Source organism: Marmota monax, unplaced genomic scaffold, assembly GCF_021218885.2.
Source record: "Marmota monax isolate L192 unplaced genomic scaffold, Marmota_monax_Labrador192_F-V1.1 WCK01_AAM20220418_F8-fsc00014, whole genome shotgun sequence".
Taxonomy (NCBI): domain Eukaryota; kingdom Metazoa; phylum Chordata; class Mammalia; order Rodentia; family Sciuridae; genus Marmota; species Marmota monax.
Window position 1 is genome coordinate 24,704,920 of NW_026695222.1, and position 23,852 is coordinate 24,728,771.

At 45.6% G+C, this 23,852-nt stretch overlaps 1 protein-coding gene across 2 annotated transcripts in view; it reads right to left on the reverse strand.

The window, feature by feature from the left end:
* Positions 1 to 3,491: 3,491 nt before the first annotated feature.
* Positions 3,492 to 23,852, reverse strand: part of Znf831 (zinc finger protein 831) — a 100,736-nt gene continuing 80,375 nt past the window's right edge. For both annotated transcript variants that reach the window (XM_046433443.2, XM_046433441.2), the window contains exons 5-6: positions 5,425 to 5,579; positions 3,492 to 4,724 (exon numbers count right to left, since the gene is read on the reverse strand). In XM_046433443.2, the coding sequence (XP_046289399.1) occupies positions 3,876 to 4,724; positions 5,425 to 5,579 (1,004 nt within the window). In that variant the 3' untranslated portion in view covers positions 3,492 to 3,875. The remainder of the gene's footprint in view (positions 4,725 to 5,424; positions 5,580 to 23,852) is intronic.

Consider the following 23,852-nt stretch of genomic DNA (forward strand, 5'->3'; position numbering starts at 1 on the left):
TGTTTCAAAATCCAGAGTTTCTCCCACGCACGAACTATGGCAATAACCACTGCAGTGAGGAAAGATACACAAGCTTTTCTTGCTGCAGTAGTAGAAATATGATCACCCATAGGCCAGGCAGGCCATTTTCTCCTCCCCATATTAAATTATGTCTAGGGAGTTGAGCAGCAGCATATTCCCATCATGATGACAGTTTCCATAACTATAAAAATCTGCTGCACCAGGCAAATTTTGTGCAAAATGCAAATTTCTGTGCTGGGGAAAAAATGAATAATGTGATCATTCTAAGTAATGAATGTAAATGCAAGGAAATACTTTTTGGCATAAGACTGCAAATCGTTTCTTTCATGCCAAGGACTGTGGTCAAAATGCATTTTCAAGATTACTCTTCTGATCTCAGCTTCAGAAGTGGGATTTTAGGAAGGGAAATTGTAACTTGCTCTAGGTCACCCACAAAGGTATTAGCCACATTTTGGCTAGATTTCAGAGATACCACCCTCCCCCTTCTATTTTGATTTCTTGGCAAAGGAATCACATGTCCTCCTGGTTACTGTGAAGTGTGAACCAAAGAGGATTCACTTCATCTAGAATTCCGAAGGTTGGCCTTACCAGGAGGGATGAGCTATTCATCACAGCTTATAACCAGGAGGATCCAGTTTGCCCACCAAAAAACATGTGAATTTAAAAGTCAGGTAAAAATTTATATTGCCAAGGAAGGAGGTGAGGCCCCTTTCCTTTAAACATCTGAAGAAGTGAGACGTGGCTGGGTGGGAATAGAGTTAAAGAAATGAACTGGTAAACACTTCAAGCATCAGGAGCTGTAGCCCTGGCTTACCTTGCCTGAGAGCGAGGCAAAGAATCTGAAGTGTCCTTCACCTCAGCCCATGCCAGCAGCCCCAGAGCTATTCTCCATTGAGGAAGCTGAGGCACCAATTGATTAAGACCCTTACTTGAAAATAAATGCACAGCACTAGGGGGAAAAAGAAACATCTGATCTTTATACTTGAGTTTGCATTGTGGTAAAATAAACATCTTTTCTGAACATCATGCAGTATGTACCCATTCAGTATGAAAATAATTATCAGCTGACAATATTTAAATTTTATTTTCAATTGTCCAAACTGGAATACAGGTTGTTGATGTTACCCTTAAAATGTATTCCCGTGGTTGCATTTCATTTTAAGAAAACCCATAGGAAAATTGGGTTTCTAAAAATCAGAGATCGGTTTGTTGCTTTCTGAAAGAATTCTTCATTAAAAACAAAAGAATCAAAACTCAGCTTACAATGTCTTCAATAGCCAGCTCTCCTAGTATCATTCAAAAAAACATTTCTGATTTTTTAAAAAATCCATTGAACTTTTTACAAATTCATGTTAATACAAAGTAAGGTATATTTGGGAACACTGCCACCAACTAGCTAAATAACCCTGTGAAACAGAACTATTTGGTCAACTGCCTACCTCTGAGGGACATAGAGGGAGTTAAAAAGATGAAATCAGCATTCCGCCATATTGGATCTAGGTTGTGATATGACAGCCATTCACAGTGGCTCACAGAATGACAGAGCTTCCACTGTGATCCTGTGGCCAGTACTATTTGGACTTTTAGCTTACTAGGTCCTGAGATCTAGCCGACACCTCAGCAGCCATCCAGGAAGGAAGGATCTGGAAAATCATTCCCTTCCCCTATTAAGTGCCTCCAAGACAAAGCAGACAATTTGGACAACAAATAGGTTTTCTTCCACTCACACAGTAGTGTTCTGCTTTTGCTTTTTAGTATTTGGATTATAAACCAACATTTATAAGATTGGTGACATCACACCAAAATCCGGAACTCTGGGAAAGAATTAAATGAAGCTTTGCAGCACTACCGCACCAGAGGTTTTTGCTTCTGTTCCTCGTGATTGTCACCCAAATTCTCACATGCAGAACCCCTAGGGCAAGGCTTCCATGAAGAACATCTCCAAACCATGGAGCCCAGGCATGTTAAGGAGAGGACAGCTTCTCTGTCATCCACTTTCCCCAGGTTTGTAATCTGGAAACACACTCAGCTCATCTTGTGCAATTCTCTTAATTTCATTTAGGGAAATGGAGGTGCAGAGAGGGTCTTCACCAATGTTTCCTAGCTAAAGACCAAGCTGGGAATTCACCTCTCTCTGTCCAGAGCTACAACTGCTTCCCTATACTACCTCTCCCAGGAAGTGGCATAGGCCATTCCCAGGAGTTGATGACCATTGCAGCACTTTTGCTTGGCTTAAAAATTACCCTCCATTGACGTCTAGCACCTATCCACCTCCCTTCTGATGCCTTCTTCTGAGGTTGTGATCACTGAGCTATTTGTGAATGCATATGAAATGACCACTGACATATTTTAAGTAACCAGGGGAAGCTGGTCCTTCATTGAAGTTTTCTATGAATAACATCAGAATTGGAAAATTCACATGAAGAGACTTGAGATGGGAGCACACATGGTCACAGGCGAGGGCTTGGCAAAGTGTGTTCACATGTGTGAGATGGTTTGCATTGTTGCTTTGCCTTTGAAGTACAAGATGTCATATGAACATCATTACATCAAAGTTAAGCCAAAAGAGCTCGGCTATAAATTTCAAATTGTACAAAATCATACCAAAAGCAAGTATAAAAATTTTATTGAAATGCAGCAGTATAAACCTCTTTAAGTTTTTCCTCTCCCATTTAAGGAGAGGGAGAGGAAGCAGGAAATCTGAGGCTCTGCTCAGTGGGCTGGCTGACGTAGACCTGCTATTTTCCTCTGCATAGGGGTGCGCTGGCTTGGAATACTGGGGAATTTTATCTGTGCTGTTCTGACTTGCACAATACAGAGGCTGATTTAATTTGACAGCAAAGTAACACCAAGCCCCCAAAATAAAATTACTGAGATGTAAAACAGCGTCAAAACTCCAATTAGTTTTGTATCCTTGAAGCTTCTGGAGGAAGTCTGAAAGGTTCCCGTCACGAGGAGCAGGCATCAATTCAAGCTGCACAGATTACTAAAATGGAACCCTCTAATTGAAATTGCTCAGAGCACAATATGACAAAAAGAATCAGAGGAAAATAAGTGAATTTTTCCCCCTCAAAAAATGACTCATTACAGAAAGACTGTTCTATTGACTTTTAACACAGCGTTCCTTTGCAAAGAGCTGGAAAAACTAATGGTCTCAGGGGTCTCACAGAAAAGGCACCAGGTACAAGAGCAGCAAGTGCGTGCGTCATTTGACCATAAATGAGCATTGACCATTTGTGCAACATTAAAGGATATCAGCACTTCACCAGACCATGGGCATTTTGAAGTATATTTACAGCTTCCACCAAGGAGGCAAATTACCTCGACCAAATCAGTTTTTCAGTACATCTGAATTTTGTCTCAGAATGTTGCCCAAGTCACACTCCCTTTTTTGAAGCCCCCCCCCCCATCATCCCATGTGTGCTCACTACCTGAAGCAAACCCTCCGCTTTGGAGAAGGGAGAAGTGGAGAAGTCAGTGGCCTGACCCCAGGTCCACCAGTTGGTCAGTGGGCCAACTGTGGCTCCCTGGGTGAATGTGCTCCTCTCAGAGTGAGGCAGTGGGACCCACTCTGGGCTTAGGCTGCAGTCAAGGCCCGTCTCTGTGTACGTGGAGCCTTCTCAGACGGAGCTTCGTGGCACTGGAGGAGCCTGTTAGGCCTGCCCAATAGGAACTGGGAAAGGGTGCAGCCAACTGGGGTTTGGAGCTGATTGGAGCTGGCTTGGAAGGAGCCCAGATGGCTTTCTGGTCTGCAGGTGTTTTGTAAGTACCATCAGTGCTTCTGCAGCTTAAGGACATTTTCTTGTGAAGCATCAACAGTCTTCAGCCAGGGACTTCATCTTGTCACGGAGATGTCATATCTCTATGACCAGGCGGTCTTCATCATCACTGCTGGAGTCGCTGAGCTCCACCCGAGTTTGCTTTCTCATTCCTTCCAAACTCCTCTTCCTCACGGATCTAGAAGGGGCCTCAGGGACTTCTGAGGGCTGCCCTGGGTTAGAAGAAACCCCACAGCCCTTCCGAGTGATCAATCCAGATACTTGGCATTTCCCACTGTCAGTTCCTATAGTGGGACAGGGGAAGGCCTTTTCCCCACACCCATATTGACCCCTGGAAGGAAAGGCCACCTGGTGTCTCCCTTCCTCTTGGTGTGAACAAGTTGAACTTAGTCCTAAAGCTGGTATTTCAAGATGAACCTTTCCTGTTGAGCCCAGGGGAACTGAGCCTACAGTCTTGTGTCCAGATGCAAGTTTTGCTGGCAGGGGTGTCTGTGATATGCCCTCGGTGATGGCTCTTCTGTCTGGGGAGCTTTGGGCCAGAGTTTCCCCTGCAGCACAGCTGTGCTCCTGAGGCTCTGCACTGTGAATGCCTAGCACTGTGTGACCTGCTGCCGCCCCCACAGAAATACAGATGGCAGCAACAGAGGTAGCAATGTCATGGTGGGGAAAGGTTCCTTTGGACTCATAAGAAGGAGGCTCTTGAGCATCAGAGGAAACACATGGCTTGAGATGTCCCGAGACTGAACCCTGGGATGGTGGCAGCTGAGCTTCCAGATATCCAGCCTCAAGACCTTTGCCACGAGATATAGGGTCATCCTTTGCCACTGCCACACAGGTGTCAACTTGCAGGGATAACTCTGACAGGGCAGCAGTGTCATGCTGCTGAGAACAGCCATCATGCTTGCCAGCAGATGGAGAAATATCCTGCAACAGAGTGCAAAGGAAAAAAAAAGAGGGAGAAAAGGTTAATTGGTACAAGAAAAAAACTAGTCAGAAACGTGGTCCTCAATGAAAACAAGGTCTCAAGGTTTTAATGATTCTTTACTGAGCGTGAACTTCAATGTGATGCCCTCAATAAGTTTCCATTAATAACTAATTGGAGCATTAACTCAAGTCAGGCTCCTTATTGATACAAAATAGGCTGCTGAGATTGCTATGTGTTTTTATCTAGCTGTGTTAAAAACAAAACCACTCAATTATCCACCCAGGCCTAAGCTTCCTGCTGGCCGTCCCCACAGCTCACACAAGGCCGTGTGATTTTATGGCACAATGTGTTCAGTGGATCCACATCAGCACTGCTCAACCTGTGGTCTGGGTCTGTATGCTAGTGGTCTTCAACATGCGGCCCCACGATCTGCCAGGGGTGACCTCCTGTCCCAGTACTGTCTGATGTACGGCAACATCTTCCTTCAGGTATGAATTACTAATGTCCTGAGGATTTGCAATAAACCATCAGAAATAATCCCAACTGCTTCACAAGCAGAGTCACCCTGTGTTTCAGGGCCAGGAAGCTCTAATGAGGGGCCCAGCTCATTTTGCAACAGCCAACAATGACAACAGGAAAAGGGGAGCCCTAATTCTAGACCACGGGCAGGCAGAGATAGCTCGAAGTCATGATTCCTACCTTCGCAGTCAATTTGTCTCTTTCCCTGACGGTCCTTGAACTTGAACTAGGAGAGGCGTTTTCTGAGATGCGGCCACAGTCATCTTCCTTCTCTTCTTCATTCCCATAACCAAGAGAAAATTCTGAAGTGGCAAGGTCTCCTTGCAGGTTTAGACCTGAAGACGGGGAGACATGAGTATAGACATCTGGCATTATAAAAGGCACAAGAAACAACTTCCCAAGAGCTGGTCCTTGTCTTCCTGTCACTTCCAGGTTCACCTCCCATCACGTCACTTAGCTCCCTTTACCTCTGACCAGTCCACACTCGGTCAGATAAGTCGTCTTCAACTTTTGTGGAGGACAGAAGTAGCAGCATCAGTTCCCCAAACAGTTCCCCATTCATTGTAAAGGCTACTTCATGTGGTGTTCCACTCCCTTCCCCACCACCACCAGTCATCTTCCTGGCCATATTTACTCAGATTCATTTCAGATCAGCTTGATTTATCTGCCATACAACAGGTGGCCCCAGTAGAAGCTTCAGGCTAGACTATGGATGACAGCACCCTGTGTACTTCATGACTTCCCATCAGGGCAGAGGTCAGCCCTTCCCACACCCTTGTCCACCACATCACTCTTCCCACCACCAACACCAACACCACACTTCTCATCCTCTGCCCACCATTCTGCAATCTGAGCCAGGCTTCGTTTGGGCATATAAACAGTGTCTAGGGGCGCACCCTTGACCCTCACGGCTGGGCACCTCCTGCCCAAGCTGCTTCCCTGGGAGTAAATAATAATTTTTTTTTCTCTTTTGCTTAGCTTTCGATGGACATATTACTAAAATCATTCCCCTAAGAAAATCAAGTGCCTAAGATTTCATTTCATTTCTTTAGAAATATCTCTATTGAGAGTCTAACATTCCCATGTTCTGGGCCCATAATAAATCTTGTTAGGGGGAAAGAAGGAAAGAGAACCAGAACCCATGGTGCGGCACTGTCAGGTTCTGTGTGAATATGATTCATGGTTCACCATCCTCTGGTGCAATGGTGTGTGCTTCCTCTTCTGGAAGCTCTGTGGCTCCCCTCACGCCCAGTGTCACTTGCGGAAAAATGGATGGAACAAGAGACCATCATGTTAAGCAAAATAAGCCAAACGTCAGAAGGTCAAGGGTCATGTTTTCTCATATGTGGAGACTACAGAGCAAAGGGAAAGAGAAAGGTGGGGGCAGATCCTGGTGTCTTCAGGCACCTGCTGGCGTGCCGTGGGTCCTTTCCATCTAAACCTTGTCCTTTGATTTTAGAAAAATATGGTTCATTCTTTCTTTTTTTAAAAAATTGTATTGTTTTAACTATCTATGCTTTATGGAAAAGCTAAATGAAACAAATTAACATATGCATTGCTTCAAATACTTATCTTTCTGTGGGTGTGGAGTGAGGACACCTAAAATCTACTCTCAGGAATTTTCAAGAATATAATGCATTGCTATTAACGATGGCCCTGTGTTGTTTGAAAGATCTCTTGGACTTATGTGCCATGGCTTTGATTTCCTTCTATTTTGTATTTTCTCTCTTGATAGAACTTCTCTTGTTAGGTTATTGTACCTCCTGCTATAATCTTTTCTTTTTCTTTTTTCCCCCATATTTTCTATATCTTTGTCTTCTTGTTTTCTTTTGGGAGAATTCCATCATCTTTTTTCCACATTTTTTTCCATTGGTGCATTCTAACCATACATGGTGGTGGGGTTTGTTGTTACCTGTTCACGCATGCACACATAGAACAATATAATTTGGCCAATACTGTTTCCCTGCATTTCCCCTTCCCTCTCCTCTTTCCCCTGGTCTCTTTCCTCTACTCTACTCATCTCTCTTTGATTTTCATGAGCTCTGCCCCCACCTTTTTTTCCCCTTTCCTCTCTAGTCTCCACATATGGGAAAACATGACCTTCTGAGTTTGGCTTATTTCGCTTAACATGATGGTCTCTAGTTTCATCCATTTTCCTGCAAATGAGATAATTTCGTTCATCTTTGTGGATGAATAAAACTTCATTGTGTACATAGACCACATTTTCCTTATCCATGCATCCACTGATGGACACCTAACTGGTTCCATAGGGTGCCCATTTTTACATTCCAGCTCATAAGTTGCTATTTCTGCTGTCATTCTTTAAATTTCTAAGGTCCTTTTCCATTTTCTAAAATTGCATCCTGTTCTTTGTCACCTTCCCTTTTTTCTCTGGCAACTCAGATGACAGCTTATTGCTGTGGCTGCTGGGTCTTGCTGCTCCTTGCAGGGGTCTCTCTCCGGTGTTCTTTCGTTTCAGTGTGTTTTTGTCTTTCTCTTCCTGTCACAGGCTCTCTTGAGGGAAGGAGCCATCTTCAATATTGGCCCATATTTAAGAAGTGGCTGTAAAAATCTATTTGGTGCTAGCACTTCATGGGTGCAGTTTCTCAACCAGGGGCCCCAGCGTCTGGCAATCCCCCAGCCCCGAGGGGAAGTAGGAAGCCCTGAAGCTTCTCTGGATCTTTATCGAAGGGTCCTCCTACCTGCTGCCTAGGAAGTGCAAGGCAGGCTGCTGGTCCCTGAGTCAGGGCTGGGGAGGAGGTATGGGGCTCCATGGCAGACTACCATTCAGCAGGTCCCTCATTCCCTGCTAGACTGGCTGTGCCTGGCATCCCTGAGGGTTGCTGGGGTCTGGGGCCACATGGGGTGACTTGATCATAGCAAGGAAGTAAGAGTGGAGAAAGTGATGGTGTCAAGACAGATTTTCACTCTGCGACACATCTCCAGACAGAAGTAATTAAGGGGACGAATCTCCAGACATTAATAATGATGGGGACATTCCTGTGGCCACAGTTTCCCAGGACAACTGCTCCACTTAAGCTCTGTCCCCACGGTGACAAAATGGCCAGGCCATTCATTCCATCCAACAGGAAGGCAAAACTAATTAGCAAAGAGAAAGTAATCAAATTGGCAATGTCTCCCCAACAGGTTGTTTGGGTTTTTAAGCTCAAACAGAAAGGGCAGAGCAAGTCAGACAGAAAACTTCTGGCTCATCTGAGAGCATGGAGGAAGAAAATCCATTGATTTAATTTGCTTTTGACCCTACAGTCTACAGAGAAAAGTGAGTTATCTCTAATAATTGTGAAAAATGCTGAAATAATGTCACCGAAGTGTGTTAAACTAATTTGGATTATTGAAGCAGGACACTAACTTGCTTTTAAACGAATGGCCTTTCCAAAAAGTCAGTCATGCCCTGGTCACATCCGAAGGCACAGAATGTGCTCCTGTGCCAGCTTCAGAATCACACTGCATGAATCACTTCCTGCGTCTTCAGAAATTACAGATGCCGCGTCGCCCTGCCATCTCAGGAGCACCGGCTGCTCTTACGCCATTACGTGGATCTCATTAGAGGAGCCATCTCTCACTGCCACTCGCTGCTGTTCTGTTCTTCCCCTGATTAAAGGCTGCGTTTTTAATAATGTCTCTCAGAAATAATTGCCACGCCACGTCAGGAGGAAGCAACGGCTTCAGCCATTACAGCAATTGTAAATTTAGCCCTCTTGAAAGGGCCATAGGAAATGTAAGATAATTAAAAAGAAAATGTGGCAAAGAAAGGATGAGAGCTTGGGACGTCGCTGCCCACTCCGGCTCAAACCTGCTTTCAGCTGCCAGAATTCTAGGCCTTGCTAAAATGCTAGTCCATGTACTACTCAAGTATCATTATCTGAAAATGTAAGTCATTTGAAACGTTTCTTTGGGCTTGTTCCCATACACCCCAACTCCATTACCATGGAGTCTACAGATGGAGTTGGCAGGGGCTAAAAGTGGGTGCCCGGCATCGGCCTTCTAAGAAAGCTGCCAGCATGGTCACAAAAGCGGGCACCATCTCCTTGGCTGTCAGTCCACTGGAGATGAACCTGTTTAGAAGGATTCCTGTCATTAAAGGATGACAACTCACTGGCGATTAAAAAGTGCGATTACTTAGAGAGCCGGGAGGTCTTTAAAAGCAATCACCTTGTCGACAGTACTTTGCTTATTTGTTCAAATATTTATGGAGCTCGTTTGTTAAGCCCATACTTTTGAAGCCCCCTTTTGACCCTGATTATTGAGCCTAAGCCTTGATGGAATGTTGATGGGGTGCCCCGAGAGAAACAAGCCACACACAGGGGGCTAGCTCAACAGTGGAGGAGGCTCAGATCCCCCTCACAGAGATGACTCTCTAATGGAGAAGAGATTCAGGAAGCAAAGAATTGCACAGAAAATCTACCAAACAAATATAGTGAACACTATGAAGGGAAAACCAGAGGGTCCCGACCCAACCTATACCATCGGGAAGGAGGGAAACCACACTGGCCACACCGCCATCAATCATCCTGAGCCGGAATCATGTGTTCATGAGATTATTCTACCCATTTTACTGCCCTCTGTATACCTGGTGTTATCATACAGTTGGCAGTAAGCTCTTGGGTTTCTGCAATCCTGTTATAATTTTTTTTATAAAACCTATTTAGGAAAAAAACATGACTAGGAAGAATGGTAGAGAGAGGCTTGTTCCTCTCAGGGGAGCAGGATGAAGTTCATGACAATCAGAAAGCAATCAGTGCCTGGAGGTGGGCCACCGAGGCAGCTCCAGACAAGAGCCCCAGGTGGGCAGGCCCAAGAGCACCAAGGAGCACATTTACCCACGCAGCCTGGGGCACTCTGCGCCATCCTAATGTGATCTTTGGAAAGTTTGCCTCTAAGTAATCATGACCAAATCTTCCACTTCAGCAGACCACTTTTCTTAGTGACTCTCATCTCCTTTCTATTCCTGTGATGAAGGGCGAGCAGAATGAGTCCTCTCCCTCTCCAACAACCTCCACCTAAACTGTGTTGAGGGCAAAATGGTATTTTAAATCTTGCTCTAAGTTAAAAATTTGATCATGTCCAGACAATAAGAGCATGGCCTTAAAACACAGAGACAGAGAAGGATTCTCAAATCACGGAAAGAAAAATGGAGACAAAAAAGAAATACTGTTTGAAGCATGAAATGCCCAGACTGAACCTAGACACTCTGTATTATGCGTCATCATGTTAAAAGTTTCTTGTTGCTGGGTGAAAATTGTCTATGTGGGCCTCTTTTCTAGGATATAGTCGATACCCCTGAAACAGCTTCTCATCGCTCCTCAAGATTTACACCCTGGGATGAAGGAGAAATTATTCTGTTTCAGCAATTTCCAAGCACTGCAACTTAACTAATAGCTTTGGGGAAAGAATTAATACTTCTCCATTAATTCTAACGGGAAAAGATACTGGGAGGTCATTAGAAGAGATGGAGATGTCCTGGCAGAGAAGGGGAGCCCGGGGTCCCTGGCAGCCCGCTGCTGGCCCCAGAAACCCCTGTGGGGGGAGCTGCAGGGCAGCAGGCAGGTGGCTGGCCACCTGCAAAAGAAAAAATGCAGCAAACAAAGGCGATGTCTACCTTTGCACCAGGGACTCGTGGTACTCCTCACACGGTATTTAGAAAACCAAGTCGTGTGTGTGTGTGTGTGTGTGTGTGTGTGTGAGTGAGAGAGAGAGAGAGAGAGAGAGATACTAGGCGAAGCTTCCACCCCAGAACCACCTGCAAATCCACTTGTCCTGCATCTCCACGCTGCAGATGAGAGGAGCAAGTTTGGACCACTTCGTCCTCTGGATGTTTTCTGCTTGGTGAAGGGGGCTGGCCAGAGACATTGCAGAGTTAGCTTTATCTCAGAATTTACCCAGGAAAGTGCATTCAAACCAGGGGTTCTGATTTAACCCAAAGTGATAACTGGGGACTTTTTGGGTGTCCTGACTCAGAGTGTGGGAGTGGGGGTGTCTCCACCTCTCCTGGGTGAGCCCCTGGGTGCTGATGAATATCCTGTAATGCGACTGAGTTTTCTGGCCCCAAAGATGACCGACTTGGATGCTGCAGGAGCCAGGCGAATCCCACCCTTGGGGGGCTCTGGGGGCAGCAGGGAGCATCCTCATGCCCAGACTGAAGGGGCCCCTGAGAGAGGTGGTGAAGGGACCCAGCCTCCTGCTCAGCACAGCTGTCCACTCTGCAAGAGAAACTAACTAGACATTGACATTTGATGTGATTTTAAATATTAATAGCTAATTTTCAAAACCACCACAACAACTGTGCTACCCGACATTTCCGTGTCCTGAATTTGGCCAATGAGAGGCCAGTAGGTTACCCATTGATTATTTAGGAAACTCAAGTGCCTCAGTGACGGTGAGAGCAAAGCTCTCCCCTCTTGCTGAGGTAAAGCTTCCTTTTTAAAATACCATTTAAGAGCTGGGATTGTGGCTCAATGGTAGAGCCCTTGCCTACTAAGGCACTGGGTTCAATCCCCCCACCACATAAACAAACTAAACAAAATAAGCGTATTGTGTTCATCTACAGCTAAAAATATTTTTTAAATACTGTTTAAAAAACATTTATGGGAGAGTGAATCTGTTTCTGAACAGCAATTTGGTAATATCTTACAAGATGAGCTAAAAAATAATGATAAAGCTATTGTTCCATCAATTGTTCCTTGGGAAACTGAGCTAGAATGTTCTCTGCAACGATAGCAAAAAAAAAAAAAAAAAAAAAAAACAGCAGGAATCAACATGATCATCTGTCAGCAGAGGAAAGGCTGGAGAAACGAAGGATAGTATATCCAGACTGTGGGAGTTTATGCCAGTACTAAAATGATCTATGCATGTGTTGGCCGAGAGTTTTTTACAAGGTACATGAAGAAGAGTTGGTGATTCCTACTGGGGCATTGTCCTTTTCTGTTAGAAGAAAAGAAAAAAGAGTCTGTCCATATTTGCTTGCATGTGGAGAAAGGCGTAGAAGGATGTGCACCAACCTAACTCTGGTGGCCTCGGGTGACAGAGAGTTGTCAGACTTTTCTTACTGTGTCTTTGCTGTTGTATATGTTGCAACAAGCATGGTATTACTTGATACCATTAGTGGGTCAGAAAAAAATAAGACAACTTATGATAGTGCTTCCAAAATTTGGACTGTAAATAATAAAACAAATTCCCAGGATGTGTCCAGTATGTTCAGGCAAAGCTGAAGTCCAATGATGGGCTGTGGATGTAGCTCAGTTGGTAGAGTGTTTGCCTTGCATGCACAAGGCCCTGGGTTCAATCTCCAACACCACAAAGAAAAAAAAAAAAAGTTCAGTCAGTCCTCTTACTGAAACTGCTGATAGAAGAAGATAAGTCTCCACACACTGGTAACTAAAGTTCAGTTTCTTTGGCAGAGAAAAGCTATGAAGCCTATGAAAAGAAGAGAAAGATATTTTTCAATCTCTAGCTGAACCTAGAGTATTTCTGTAATTCCATTTTTTTTTTAGTTTTCCTTCTTCTATGTAATCATTTGAATCTTCTTTTTCAGAAACCACTCTTCTCTAAGGTTCTCATCTCTGTTCTCTTTCTTTGATGAAAGGCAATCAGTTTGAGAACACTTCACTTACCATTTTCTAAAAAAAAAAAAAAAAAAATTTAGTGGAAAAGTGTTCTCAAAACTTTAATCATGCCCAGACAATAAGAGAATGCTCTAAACTAAAGAGAGGACAAATTGTGGAGAAGAAGGGAAACTAAATGAAGGGAGGAAAGCTAATATTATTTGAATTCTTTAGTGCCGAAATTAAATCAAGAGAATCTACTTTATGGATCATTAATTTCAAACTTTCTTAATCTAAATGAAAATTGTAAAGAGAAAAGTTCAGGCTTTGGAATATAATTGATGTGTTTAAGCACTTGCCTCATCATTTCTTAAGATTTACACCCTGGAGAAGAAGGTGTTATCCTGTTTCAGCAATTCTGTAAGCAATATTACTTAACTAATGGCTCTGGGAAAAGAATATCTCCCTATTAATTCTGACAGGAAAAATAATGGTACAGAGCCATTAGCTCTAGTCGAAGAGGTAGGGAGGGAGCTGGTGGAAGAGGGAGCCCTGGAGTTCAGGCTGCCATTTTGTTTTTCCCTGGGAAAAAATTCTGAGGTGATTTGAGGCAGAGTGCAGGACACAGGGATAGAGTGGGAGCCCCCACCCCACCTGTCCATCTCCTCATGGCAGAATGACACAACGGTGAAGTCTGAAAGAAATCCCCCTCCTCTAGTTACTCCTAGAGAAGTATACCACCATCTCACACCAGTTTAGGTCCTCTGTCTCTTACACAGTTAGGTAAACATTTCACCTCTAGGAGGACATGTTGGAACAGTTCTTTATACTTAAAAAAAAAAATTTTTTTTAAACGAAAGACAGCTAGGAATTTTCCCTAAACTATGTTGTGGGGAGGAGCCCAGTTAAACTATTTCAGTCATTTAAAAGTTTAACTATGTGCAGAATTTTAAAAAGAGATTCCAGCAAGAAGGAAAATAAATGAGGCAAGGTGAGAAAAAAAATCAAAGACCTTCACCCTGGCCTTGCCCTGGAATTGAGCACAGGTTGATAGTGAATCATTTAAGGAGCTCAATTCTATAGCGTTGATGCAGTACACACTTAGCTAAAGAGAGAAAAATTAGCACATAATTATACAATGACTGGTATTGCGGTAAATGCCGCAAAGAGATGGGCTATGAATCACAGCTCAAGGACACCTAATCTGGCTGGAGTGTCACAAGTGGACAGCCTGAGGAATCTCTAAACTGGCCTACAGGTCCCGAGGCCTCAGAGAGGAGCAGAAAAACACCTCCACCCAAACCAGCTACATGCCAGGGCATCTCTCCACAGTAGGTTTGTCTCTTCAAAGTAACCACACATTTTATTTCAGAAACAATTTTTCTTAGTGGCACTCAGTTCTTTTCTCTTTCTCTGACAAAAGGCAATCTATTTAAAATTTCCCTGTCAGAGGTTTGTTTTGTTTTGTCTTGTTGGTTTTTTGTTTGTTGGTTTGTTTGTTTTTATCTTCCTGAAAGATGGGTAGTGGAAAGTCACATTCAAAAATCAATTCTTAAGTTCAGGTTACTTTGTGCCTGAACCACTGCCTGTTCCTGAAAGTTAAGGAGCAAAAGAAGACCCATGAAGAGAAAAATAATGCCACACGTTCACGTGTCCTTGGAAATCTACAAGTCCAAAACTGAAATCAAGAGTATCTGATCTCTGAACTATCATTTCCAATGCTTCTCATTACTGGATCCAGAAACAACTGCCCCTTTCTCCAAATGTGATTGAGGTGTTAGGGAAGGTTCATTTCTCCACAAGTTTTGCATCCTTAAAAAGGAGAAACCAGTCCATTTCACTGATGACAGCTGGGAAGAATGAGCTTCCCTGTACTTCCTCATGAGTCCTGAGAGGGGGAGAAGTAGGCTCCTATCAAATTAGAAATGGTATGAGAAAGAGAACATGGGTCCCTTGCCAAATCTGGGGTTCTGATCAACTTAGGAAAAAGAGACCAAAACCCTCTAGGTTCAGCCTCCATGGAAAGGTCAACGCCGAGGAAGAACCTAGACTCAAACTGAAATTAAAATCATGAAGCTTAATTTGTTAAGAAAATCAGACAAGAGGATGTGTGGGGGGGGGGGCTATTTCGTTTCCATAACGTGTTCAGGTACAGATCCGGTGGAGCTCGGGAGGCTTTTCCCACTGCAGACCTCCTACCCTGGAGTTCTCTTTCCCTTTTGCGTGGTAGGGGAAAGGTTTGGGAAGCTGAACACTTTTGTCCACTCAGACATTTCTTCCAAACAATATTAGTGGAAGAGCCAGTTGAAATATCCTAGCAATGTAGAGGGATGGAAGGTTTAAACACCGCCTGAACACAAGGGGTCCCAAATAAAGGGGGGAAAACAAACAAGGTCCAAAATTACTCTTTTAAAATGTCCATACCAAAATCTACTGACTTATTCTAGAAGTGCGGTTTACTTAATAATGAAAGAAAGTCAGTGGGGTGGACTATGGGATATTTGAAATGCTTTCTCCTCTCTTCATCTTTTCTCAAGATTTCCTCCTCCAAAAAAAAAAAAAAAAGAGAGAAAAGAAAGAGTCCTTGGGCGCCCGCAAAGCTTCTGTAAGGCGTCTGGAATGGTGTTTTCTTAGCAAAAGCCTGAACATGGTTTCTATGGATTCCAACAAGAAATACCGGAAACAGTCTTGAGTTCTTTCAGACTGAAACAGAGAACAAAATCTCCAGCGCCAGCTCAACCCTGCTGAGAAAATGGTGGGGACTTGAACTCCAAGGTCACACTCAACTTGGAAGTTGAGGTGGGAGGAACAAAGGGGAGAGAGTCAATAGGAGGAGATGGACCTCAGCCTACAAAGTGCTATGAATTCTCTCTCCTGTCCTCACATCAGCTTTGGAAAAGGTGTCCTTTGTGATACGGATCTGGAATTAGAAAACATTCTCACTTCAGGAGCACTCTGCCTGACTCCTTACCCCAGTGTCTTCACACTTGAAAGTGAAAGCGCACTGAAAATTAAAATTCAACTCCCCCCAAGCCCAAAAGCCCACCTAGAAATACAGTAGGACTACTAACAAGGCGGAGGAAGGGGAGAGGGCCAGAAAGTAACAGGTGCCTTAGAGATCACCTGTAGCCTGTGAAATGCATCGGGAACTCTGAGTTCTGGGCTATTTTTTTAAGAGCAGCAACTGACCTAGGAGAACCACCTAGAATGTCCACTGGAAGGTTTGTAAAAACTAGAAAGGTCTTTCCTGATGGTTTCTACCCCGCTGCTCACAAAAGGAGTCCACTCTGCAGTCCTACAAAAGCACAGGAGAGGAAACTGTGGTTGGCAGCTTCTCGCTCCCATCTGCAGAAGAACAAAAACAGGTCACATACCCTGAAAATCCCAGGGGAGCAGGCTGCAGAAGGACGAGAGAGAGACGGACCCAGAAGCTCAGGGTTGTCGGGGGGGGGGGGGGGAGCAGGAAAACAAAGATGCAAACCTGCCTGGAGGGGAAGGAAGGCCACTTCAGAGGTCACCCCTTCCTTGGCAATTCCTAGGCTCCCACCCAGCACGGTCTTAGGCAGGTCCCAGTGGTTGGGGCCTTGGGCACCCAATGATGATACTGTCAGCTTGGGGGATTTCTTGGGGGATTTCTCCAGTGAGAGACAGCTGGGCATGTGGGATAACCTTCCCGGGATCTCCTCTCAGTGGAAGTCCCAGGGTCTGCTCAAAACACAGAAAGAGAAACTAACCCAAGTGTGAACAACTGAGGTCCAGTGAAGAGGGATTCCAGGCTCACGGAGCTCAGGTGCTGTCTAGTCAGGAACCCTTCCCCAGCTAGCTTTAAAACATGTTATTACTAATTCCAAATCAGAAAAGAGAAGCCCAGCTTAAATGGTCATGGAGTAAACCAAGCCGATGGTTTTAAGCCCCTCACACTGTCCCCACGACAGGAGAATAAGGAGAGAGGCCTGACACCCCGCAGAGAACCATTCTGTTCAGTTTTGTCATTCAGGCTCCTGGGCCCCTCGTGAACATGAACAAAGGTAGAACAGGCAAGGAGCACGTGGCAGCAAATGGTCACTGGAACAGCCACACACTCACCGGAGTTTGCACGTCTCTATGCAAAAACAGCCTTCAAACTTCTACACTGAGAAATTATGAGTCTACTTTACCCCGCGTGCATCCCTCTCTCCACAGAGGAAAACAAGGCGATCCATTTTCCTCGCAGAACCTCCTCAGATCCCCTGCCCTGTGTGAGCGGCTGTCAAGTGTGCTTCATTATTATGGAAGTTCTCTCAGGGAAGGAAATCCATACCCAACCTCTAATAAATACAGGGGGAGGGCGGGAAGAGATGAAATAGCATGAGCTAGGTCATAAAATTTAAAATAGGGTTTAGAGTAAAAATGTGCCCTGCACAGAGGCTCATGTAGATCATGGCTCCTGCGTCTATTTTGTAAGCCAGAAGGGTGCAGCTCTGATGCTTTGTCTCCAGTCTCAGAGAGGAAAGAAATTAACCCCTTTTCTTCCACATATTGGCTTTGGAAAGAAGGAGTATAAATGTGGCTTTTTAAGGTTGGAAAAATAGAGAGTCAGGACCCTGGCTGCCCTCCCCTCATCTCCACTGAGACAGAGCCTGGGGAAGGAAGTGCCTCACCGAGCCCAGCAGTCAGGTGCAGGGAAGCAAAGGAACCAGAATGCACAGATTCCAGGCACATGGGGTGCAGGTTCAGGATGCCCAGTGGGTGGGAACTAGCCTCATCCCTCTACGGGGCAACCAGCTTAGTCTTGAAATAACAGCCCAGAAATCAGAAGAAGGGCCCCAGAACAGCTGGGCAGGCGTGGGCGGGAACCCAAACTGACCAGAATGAAAATTTGAAATCAGATTTGAAATGTCCAAGCATACAGAATCCCCCCAGGGGGACCATGACCGAAAGGGTGATGGTCTGCCCCTCCACAGCCTGGACTCAGGAAGGGTTGCCTGGTAAAAGATGGGGGTGCCTAGTTCATTTGAATCTCAGACAAACAAGGGGTCATTTTAAGCATGTCTTATGCAACATTTGGGTCAGACTTATGCTAAAAAATACATGCTTCCCTTGTTTATCTGGAATTCAAACTTAACTGAGAGTGTGCAATTTTTTCTGCTAAATCTGGCCACCCTGCCTCAAGGTGGAGGGCAGGGAAGCTGACTGGGACCCGCTGCCCAAGGGAGGTCTGTCACTCCACCTCCGCCTGGCTCCGGCACTGTATCTCTGGGGGCTGTTGACCAGGGCTGGTTGTGGGCACAGCCTTGATTTAGGATTAGTAATTATTACCAATAAAGACACCTTCCTGTAGGGGATGGGTCAACTCCTAAAGATCCCGAACATGGGGTTGACCCTGAAGCCTTCGCAAGAGAATAAGTTATGGGGGCTCCAAGAGATTCTGGAGACAAAAATCACAGGAAAAAAGCGAGACAGAAAGGTACAAAGAGAGAACAGCCTCCCACGGCCCTTCCGTCCTTTTTAAGACAACCAGAAAAACAACCTTCAAAAAGTCCATTTTGAAAAATCATTCGTCCATCTGATCTCAAAAATACTCTCCCGTTCTCTCCATTATCGAGAACCCAAGGCTGTCCCTTTTCTCTCCAAATGGTCCGTAACCACTAGGAAAGACTATTAAGTCTAGTTCATTATTTTGAAGGTTGTTTCTGGGTGAGAAACCTGAGCTGGCCTCAGATGAATGCGAGAGGGAAGGGACACAGGAGCGGAGGTGGCTTGGTGCAGACAACAGCCTCTGAAGAGGCGTTGTGTTGAGGCTGTCCTCTGCTCTGAACAGGGCGCCACTCTCCCATAATTGCAGGTTCAGGGACATTTTCCAGATGAGAGTTTTGTTATGCTCCTAACTTCTCCCTCAAGATCTGTGAAACGGAGGGGGAAAAAAAAGAAAGGGAAAAAAACCTTTTCTTCTCTTGTTAAGCTGGAGGGGAACAAAAGGGCACCATCTTGGCTCTCACTGTTCAACTTGTCTGTAGGCGGACTTCCGTGAGGGGCCGAGTGGGCTCACTCCACCAGGAACATCTCTGCGGACCCCTGGAAGGCCCAGGGCCAGCCAAGCACAGCCCCTCGCAGGGGGAGGAACAGCCTTCCATGCCCTTAACTCCTCCTGGACCTGGAGGACCACAGCAGGAACCAGAGGGGCAGAGTGGACCGAGGGGCTCACACTGGGCCACGGCAGACAGGCACTGGGTCACCGTGTGGCTGCATCTAGTCAGAGAAAGTTACCGCCACATGGCCAGAGCCTCTTTGGAGGATCCCGGACAGGCCCCAAAGGAGGAAAAAGTCTACAAGGATGTCAAAGGGACTCAGGAGGCCCAGACACATATTGAGAAGGGCAGGGACTGACAGATGGCCAGCGTGAAAAATTGGTTTCCAGTGTCCTTCCCGTCAGAGACATTTTTAACCTCTCTATGCAAAAACAGCCTTCGAAAATTCTATCTTAAAAAATTATTAGTCTATTTCCCTCAGAAATATTTCTCCCTGCCTAGGGGGACCCAAGGCCATCCGTCTTCCCACGCGGAGCCTCTGCAGCCTCCTCTTGCCGGAAGACAACCTGGAACTCGCTCCTCTGTTATGATGGTTCTCTGAGGGGGAGAAAGCCGGGCTCACCTGCTAATAAATACCGAGAGGGGGTGGGATTGATGAAATACTCCAGGATAAATAATAAAATTTAAAATAGGCTTCTGTGCAGAAACAAACCCTATGGTTCTTTTATTTATTTATTTATTTTATAGGTAACATCTTTCCTCTGATTATAGGCTCAGGGTATATTTTCTCAGTGACGATTCTAATGCAGTTCCTATCAAGTATTTTCAAGAAAAATATGAGTAATTTACTTTTCCAATAATGGCAGAGACTGTGGTGGACTGAGCTCACGAGGCAGCTCTGAAAGGGCCTGGCCTGACTGTGTTCCAGAAACGCTAATTAAACCATGCATCACAGGGACGTGAGTGGGTGAGCGGGGAGACCCCGGGACAGAGGGCAGAGGCTGCCTCCAAGGGAAAGCTGTGCAGGAGCAGAGGAGGCGTCGCTGGATGTTTCCAGGAGAAAAAGCAGAACTCTGTGGGTGAGAAGCTGACGGAGGAGAAGCCAGGCTCACCAACAGGTGATCCAGGTCAGCATCATCAGCCACAAGTTGAGCTAGCAGCGGGGACGAGGGCAGGTGTGACGAGGCCTCCTCAATGCCCACAGACCCCGCCAAGTGGTGACAGGAACACCACACAGACCCCCGGATGCTCCACTGTGCTCCTCCAAACTATGATCAGAAAGGAAAGTGGAGAAGTAGTCACAGCCCAGAGGAGCCATGAGGGATGTCAACTTAATGTCACATGGAATTCTGGGGGTCCTGGGACAAGGAAAGCTCAGGAGGGAAATTAGGGAAATGTAAATAAACCACAAAGTTTCTTTGGCCATAATGTATCAATAGTGAGTATATCAGGGTATGAATCAGCCCAGATGCCCAGGAAGAGGGACTGGAGTGGAGTAGGTGGGAACTCTCTATTACCTTCACAACTTTACTGTAAATGTTGCAAAATTAGAAGTTTATTGAAACATAAAAACCCACTCAAGGCCCTGTGTTCTTGGAAACTCCGTGCAGACTCCCTTCTCCTGGGGGAGACTTCCGGGGACCGCTTCTTTCACTTCTATTGCTTGGAGTGTCTCGGAACCTAGACTGATTTAAGAACCTTCTGGAAATCCACACTTTCACCCTCTTCCCTCTGGGGAGGCTGAAGAGCTGTGCAGGGACAGCTGTCTCAAAACCTAGACTGATTTAAGAACCTCACCCCCGCTAAGGGCTCTTCTGCACGGAGGATCTTTTCCCTCTCAGTAGTCCTTGAAATGAGCACACCTGTGTTTCAGTTCTCTCATCCCCACTTCCTCAACAGTCACCGGGACATAATGCCTTCAAGACAAAGTAGCTGCAAGCAGAGCCCCTGCAAACCCAGACATGCTGCCTTTATTCAACATTATTTAGAATATCAAGGCAGAAACAGGACAAGGTCAAACAAAGTGGGGGCCTTGGCCCCACACACCCCCAGCACTCAGGCTCTGGAGCCAGTTGCCAGGCTCAAGTCCTGTCTCTGCCACCTGTGGACAATGGCGCCCAGGCAGAGGTCACTCCCTCACTGGACCTCATCCATACAATGGGCTGAATCCCAGCCCTTCCAACAGGACAGGCTGAAGAAGTGAAGAGAGTAGATACCACAGCACCAAGCTCATATCTGGGGCAGCCTCCAGCACAGGGGCCATTGCCCTCCTGCAGGACCATCAGCTTCACTAGTGGCCTGTCCCAACCACCAGTGTCCCCAACACCTAAAACAATGCATGCAGTACATAACAGGTGCTCACTAAAAATCTCTTCAATGAGCTTAGTGCCTGAAAACTAGTCAGTCTGATCCTAAAGCCTGCATTCCAGGTTTTCTTTCCACTCCATTCCACAAAATCCCATACAGGACACCTGCTTGGAGATGTCCCCTTCTGCACGACTGTGGATCCCGTGGGAGAGTCATGACAAGGTGACCAACAGCTCAGCATCTCAGAGGTCCCTGGTCTGGAGCCACTCAGGGAGAGTTAACAGCTGGAATGGCTTAACAGAAATGCTCCTTTTCCAATTAATTCCCAGCAGTCCTTCCCTCCCACCCCCCATGGGTGAGATCAATAATGATGTGATTCCCCTCCACTATTGTCACTGATTATAATCATATTTTAAAACCTCAATCTTTTTTTGAAACTCCATTTAATGTCAATTTGCATTCATCAGGTTTTTTTTTTCCCCTTCTTTAAAGAGGTAGTTTTCTTTAAAGGCTAAATATGGATCTTGAAGGTAACAGACCCTGTGTCTGAAGGCACTTTAAGGAAGGAACAGATTGCAAGGTCCACTCTAGTAGAGTCTCAGCAGAACCACATGCTCTTCCCAGGGGTCAGTGGGGCTGCTGGGAGGTCACCATAGGAGTATGTGGATTACCAGAGGCTCACACAACTTTGTGGGGTGGTGCCTTTGTATAAATCAGAGCACGGAGTTTCCACGTCATCCCAAAGCTCAGCGTAGAACAAGAGACTTCTTCAGGGGTGACCATGGGAAAGGCAGCAAGGACTCCATAGAGATGACAGGAGAGCAGCAGCACAGGTTCAGCCTGGAGGCTCCCCACTCAGGCCAGACCTTGGTCCTCATCTACCACCAGGTGGGGGTATGCAGGGAGTGGAGGGGCAGGGATGCAGTTTCTCACCTTCCCAGGCTGATGGACACCAACATGTGAATTTGCTGTGACTCTAGAAGGGACGCCCTAGCTTCCCTCAAACTTGAATTCACAAATTCTGTCTTTTTTTTTTTAATTTTACATTTTATTGTGCTGGGGAGAGCAATAATGGATAAGATCGCCCTACTTCTTGGAAAGGTGCCTGGTCAAGACACAAACAGAAGACTTAACATTAAAATAGTACCTGGAAAATAGCATTGCTGGTCTGAATACTGACTAAATTATTCTAAGGGAAATAAGTATGTTCTTTTTACAGGTCTTGCTTATGTCTTAACTCATACCTATTTCTGATCATTTTTCTTAGTAAGTCTTCTTTCTTATCAGGGTGCATTGCTGCTCTGCTAAAACCTATCCTTCCTGGTTTCCCTTGCAGTCAAGCATAACCAGGTAGCTCAGTTCTGGCCAAGGAGATGTGAGAAGAAGTGATAAATACAATTTCCAAGGCATGTCATTCAAGGGAAAGTGTATACCCTCCTTTTCCCTTTTTTCTACTGATTGAAATGCAGATCTAATGATAGGAGCTGGAACAGCCATTCTGAACCACACAAAAGGAAAACCTAGGGAGAAGAAAGCAGAGTACCAGGATGGGAGGAGCCCAGGTCCCCATACACCACAGAGCCACACATGAGACCCAGATGATTTACACCCAATGGTTATTTATGAAACTTCATAAATCTTTTTAAGCCCATTGCTATTTTCAGTCTTCATGAGAGAAACCTAAACTTTATCATACTTCATTCCACTGCCATGGGAAACATTTGATGTGAAAGCGTCAACTTTAGCCTAGTTTCTAAATGTTGTTATCCCCCATGACCTTGGCAAATGGTCCAGACCTGCTGACCACCATGCATTAAGCCTTCACCATTTTGCCATATCTGCAAGTTATGAGGACCAGGGATCAGCAAATGACAAAGGACAAACCTCACCCCCCCACACCAGTTTTTGCAGATGAAGTTTTTGACACACACCCACGCTTGTCAATTTACATATCGGATGTTTTCTGCCCGCAGTGGTGGAGTTGAGTCATTGCAACAGGAAGTGCATGCTTAGCACAGCCAAGAGCTGTCTCTGCACAGCCCTGCTTGGTACTGCACAGAAAGAGCTAGCTGACCCCAGTCCCATGCAAGCATCACCTAAAACGTTTAATGATTTCTCCTTGTTGCTTAATTAAGATTATTTTTTTAATTAATTAATTAATTAACTGGGATGGCCTTGGATGAAAGCTGTAAACTTGCTGGGCAGACCCTGCACAGCCTTTGCACTCCCCCCCTCCAGCTGCTCACAGTCCCCCTGACACTCTTCTCCCTGCCCCCTGTGCTGCAGCCATCATGCTCCCCACAGAATGAGTGGTGTAGGGTGAAGGCAGGGTAGCAGGAGAGCAGAGGAACCTGGGTCACCTGTGAGGTCCTTGGCCAGTGGGGATAGCCCAGGATTCTGTCCCTAGACACCTGTTGTATCAGCAAGTCCCTTGTGAGTTACTAGCTCCTTGCAAGTGTTGCCCAAGTGGCTTCACATGCCCCAAAGGGACTGCATGGTTGAAGGATTTAAATAAAATAAAATAATAAAAACAAAAAATAAAACCCAGCCTTACTTCTCCACCACTCTGTATTCTCACCCTTTGTAATGGGACTTTCAAGGTCTCCCATCAGGAGGGGGACTCGATTTCCGCACACCTCGGATCTGTGCTGGCCTCATGATTGACCTCAGCCAGCAGAATACAACAGATGTCATACCATGTCATGATTCAGAAATGAGGTGTCTCCCTAGG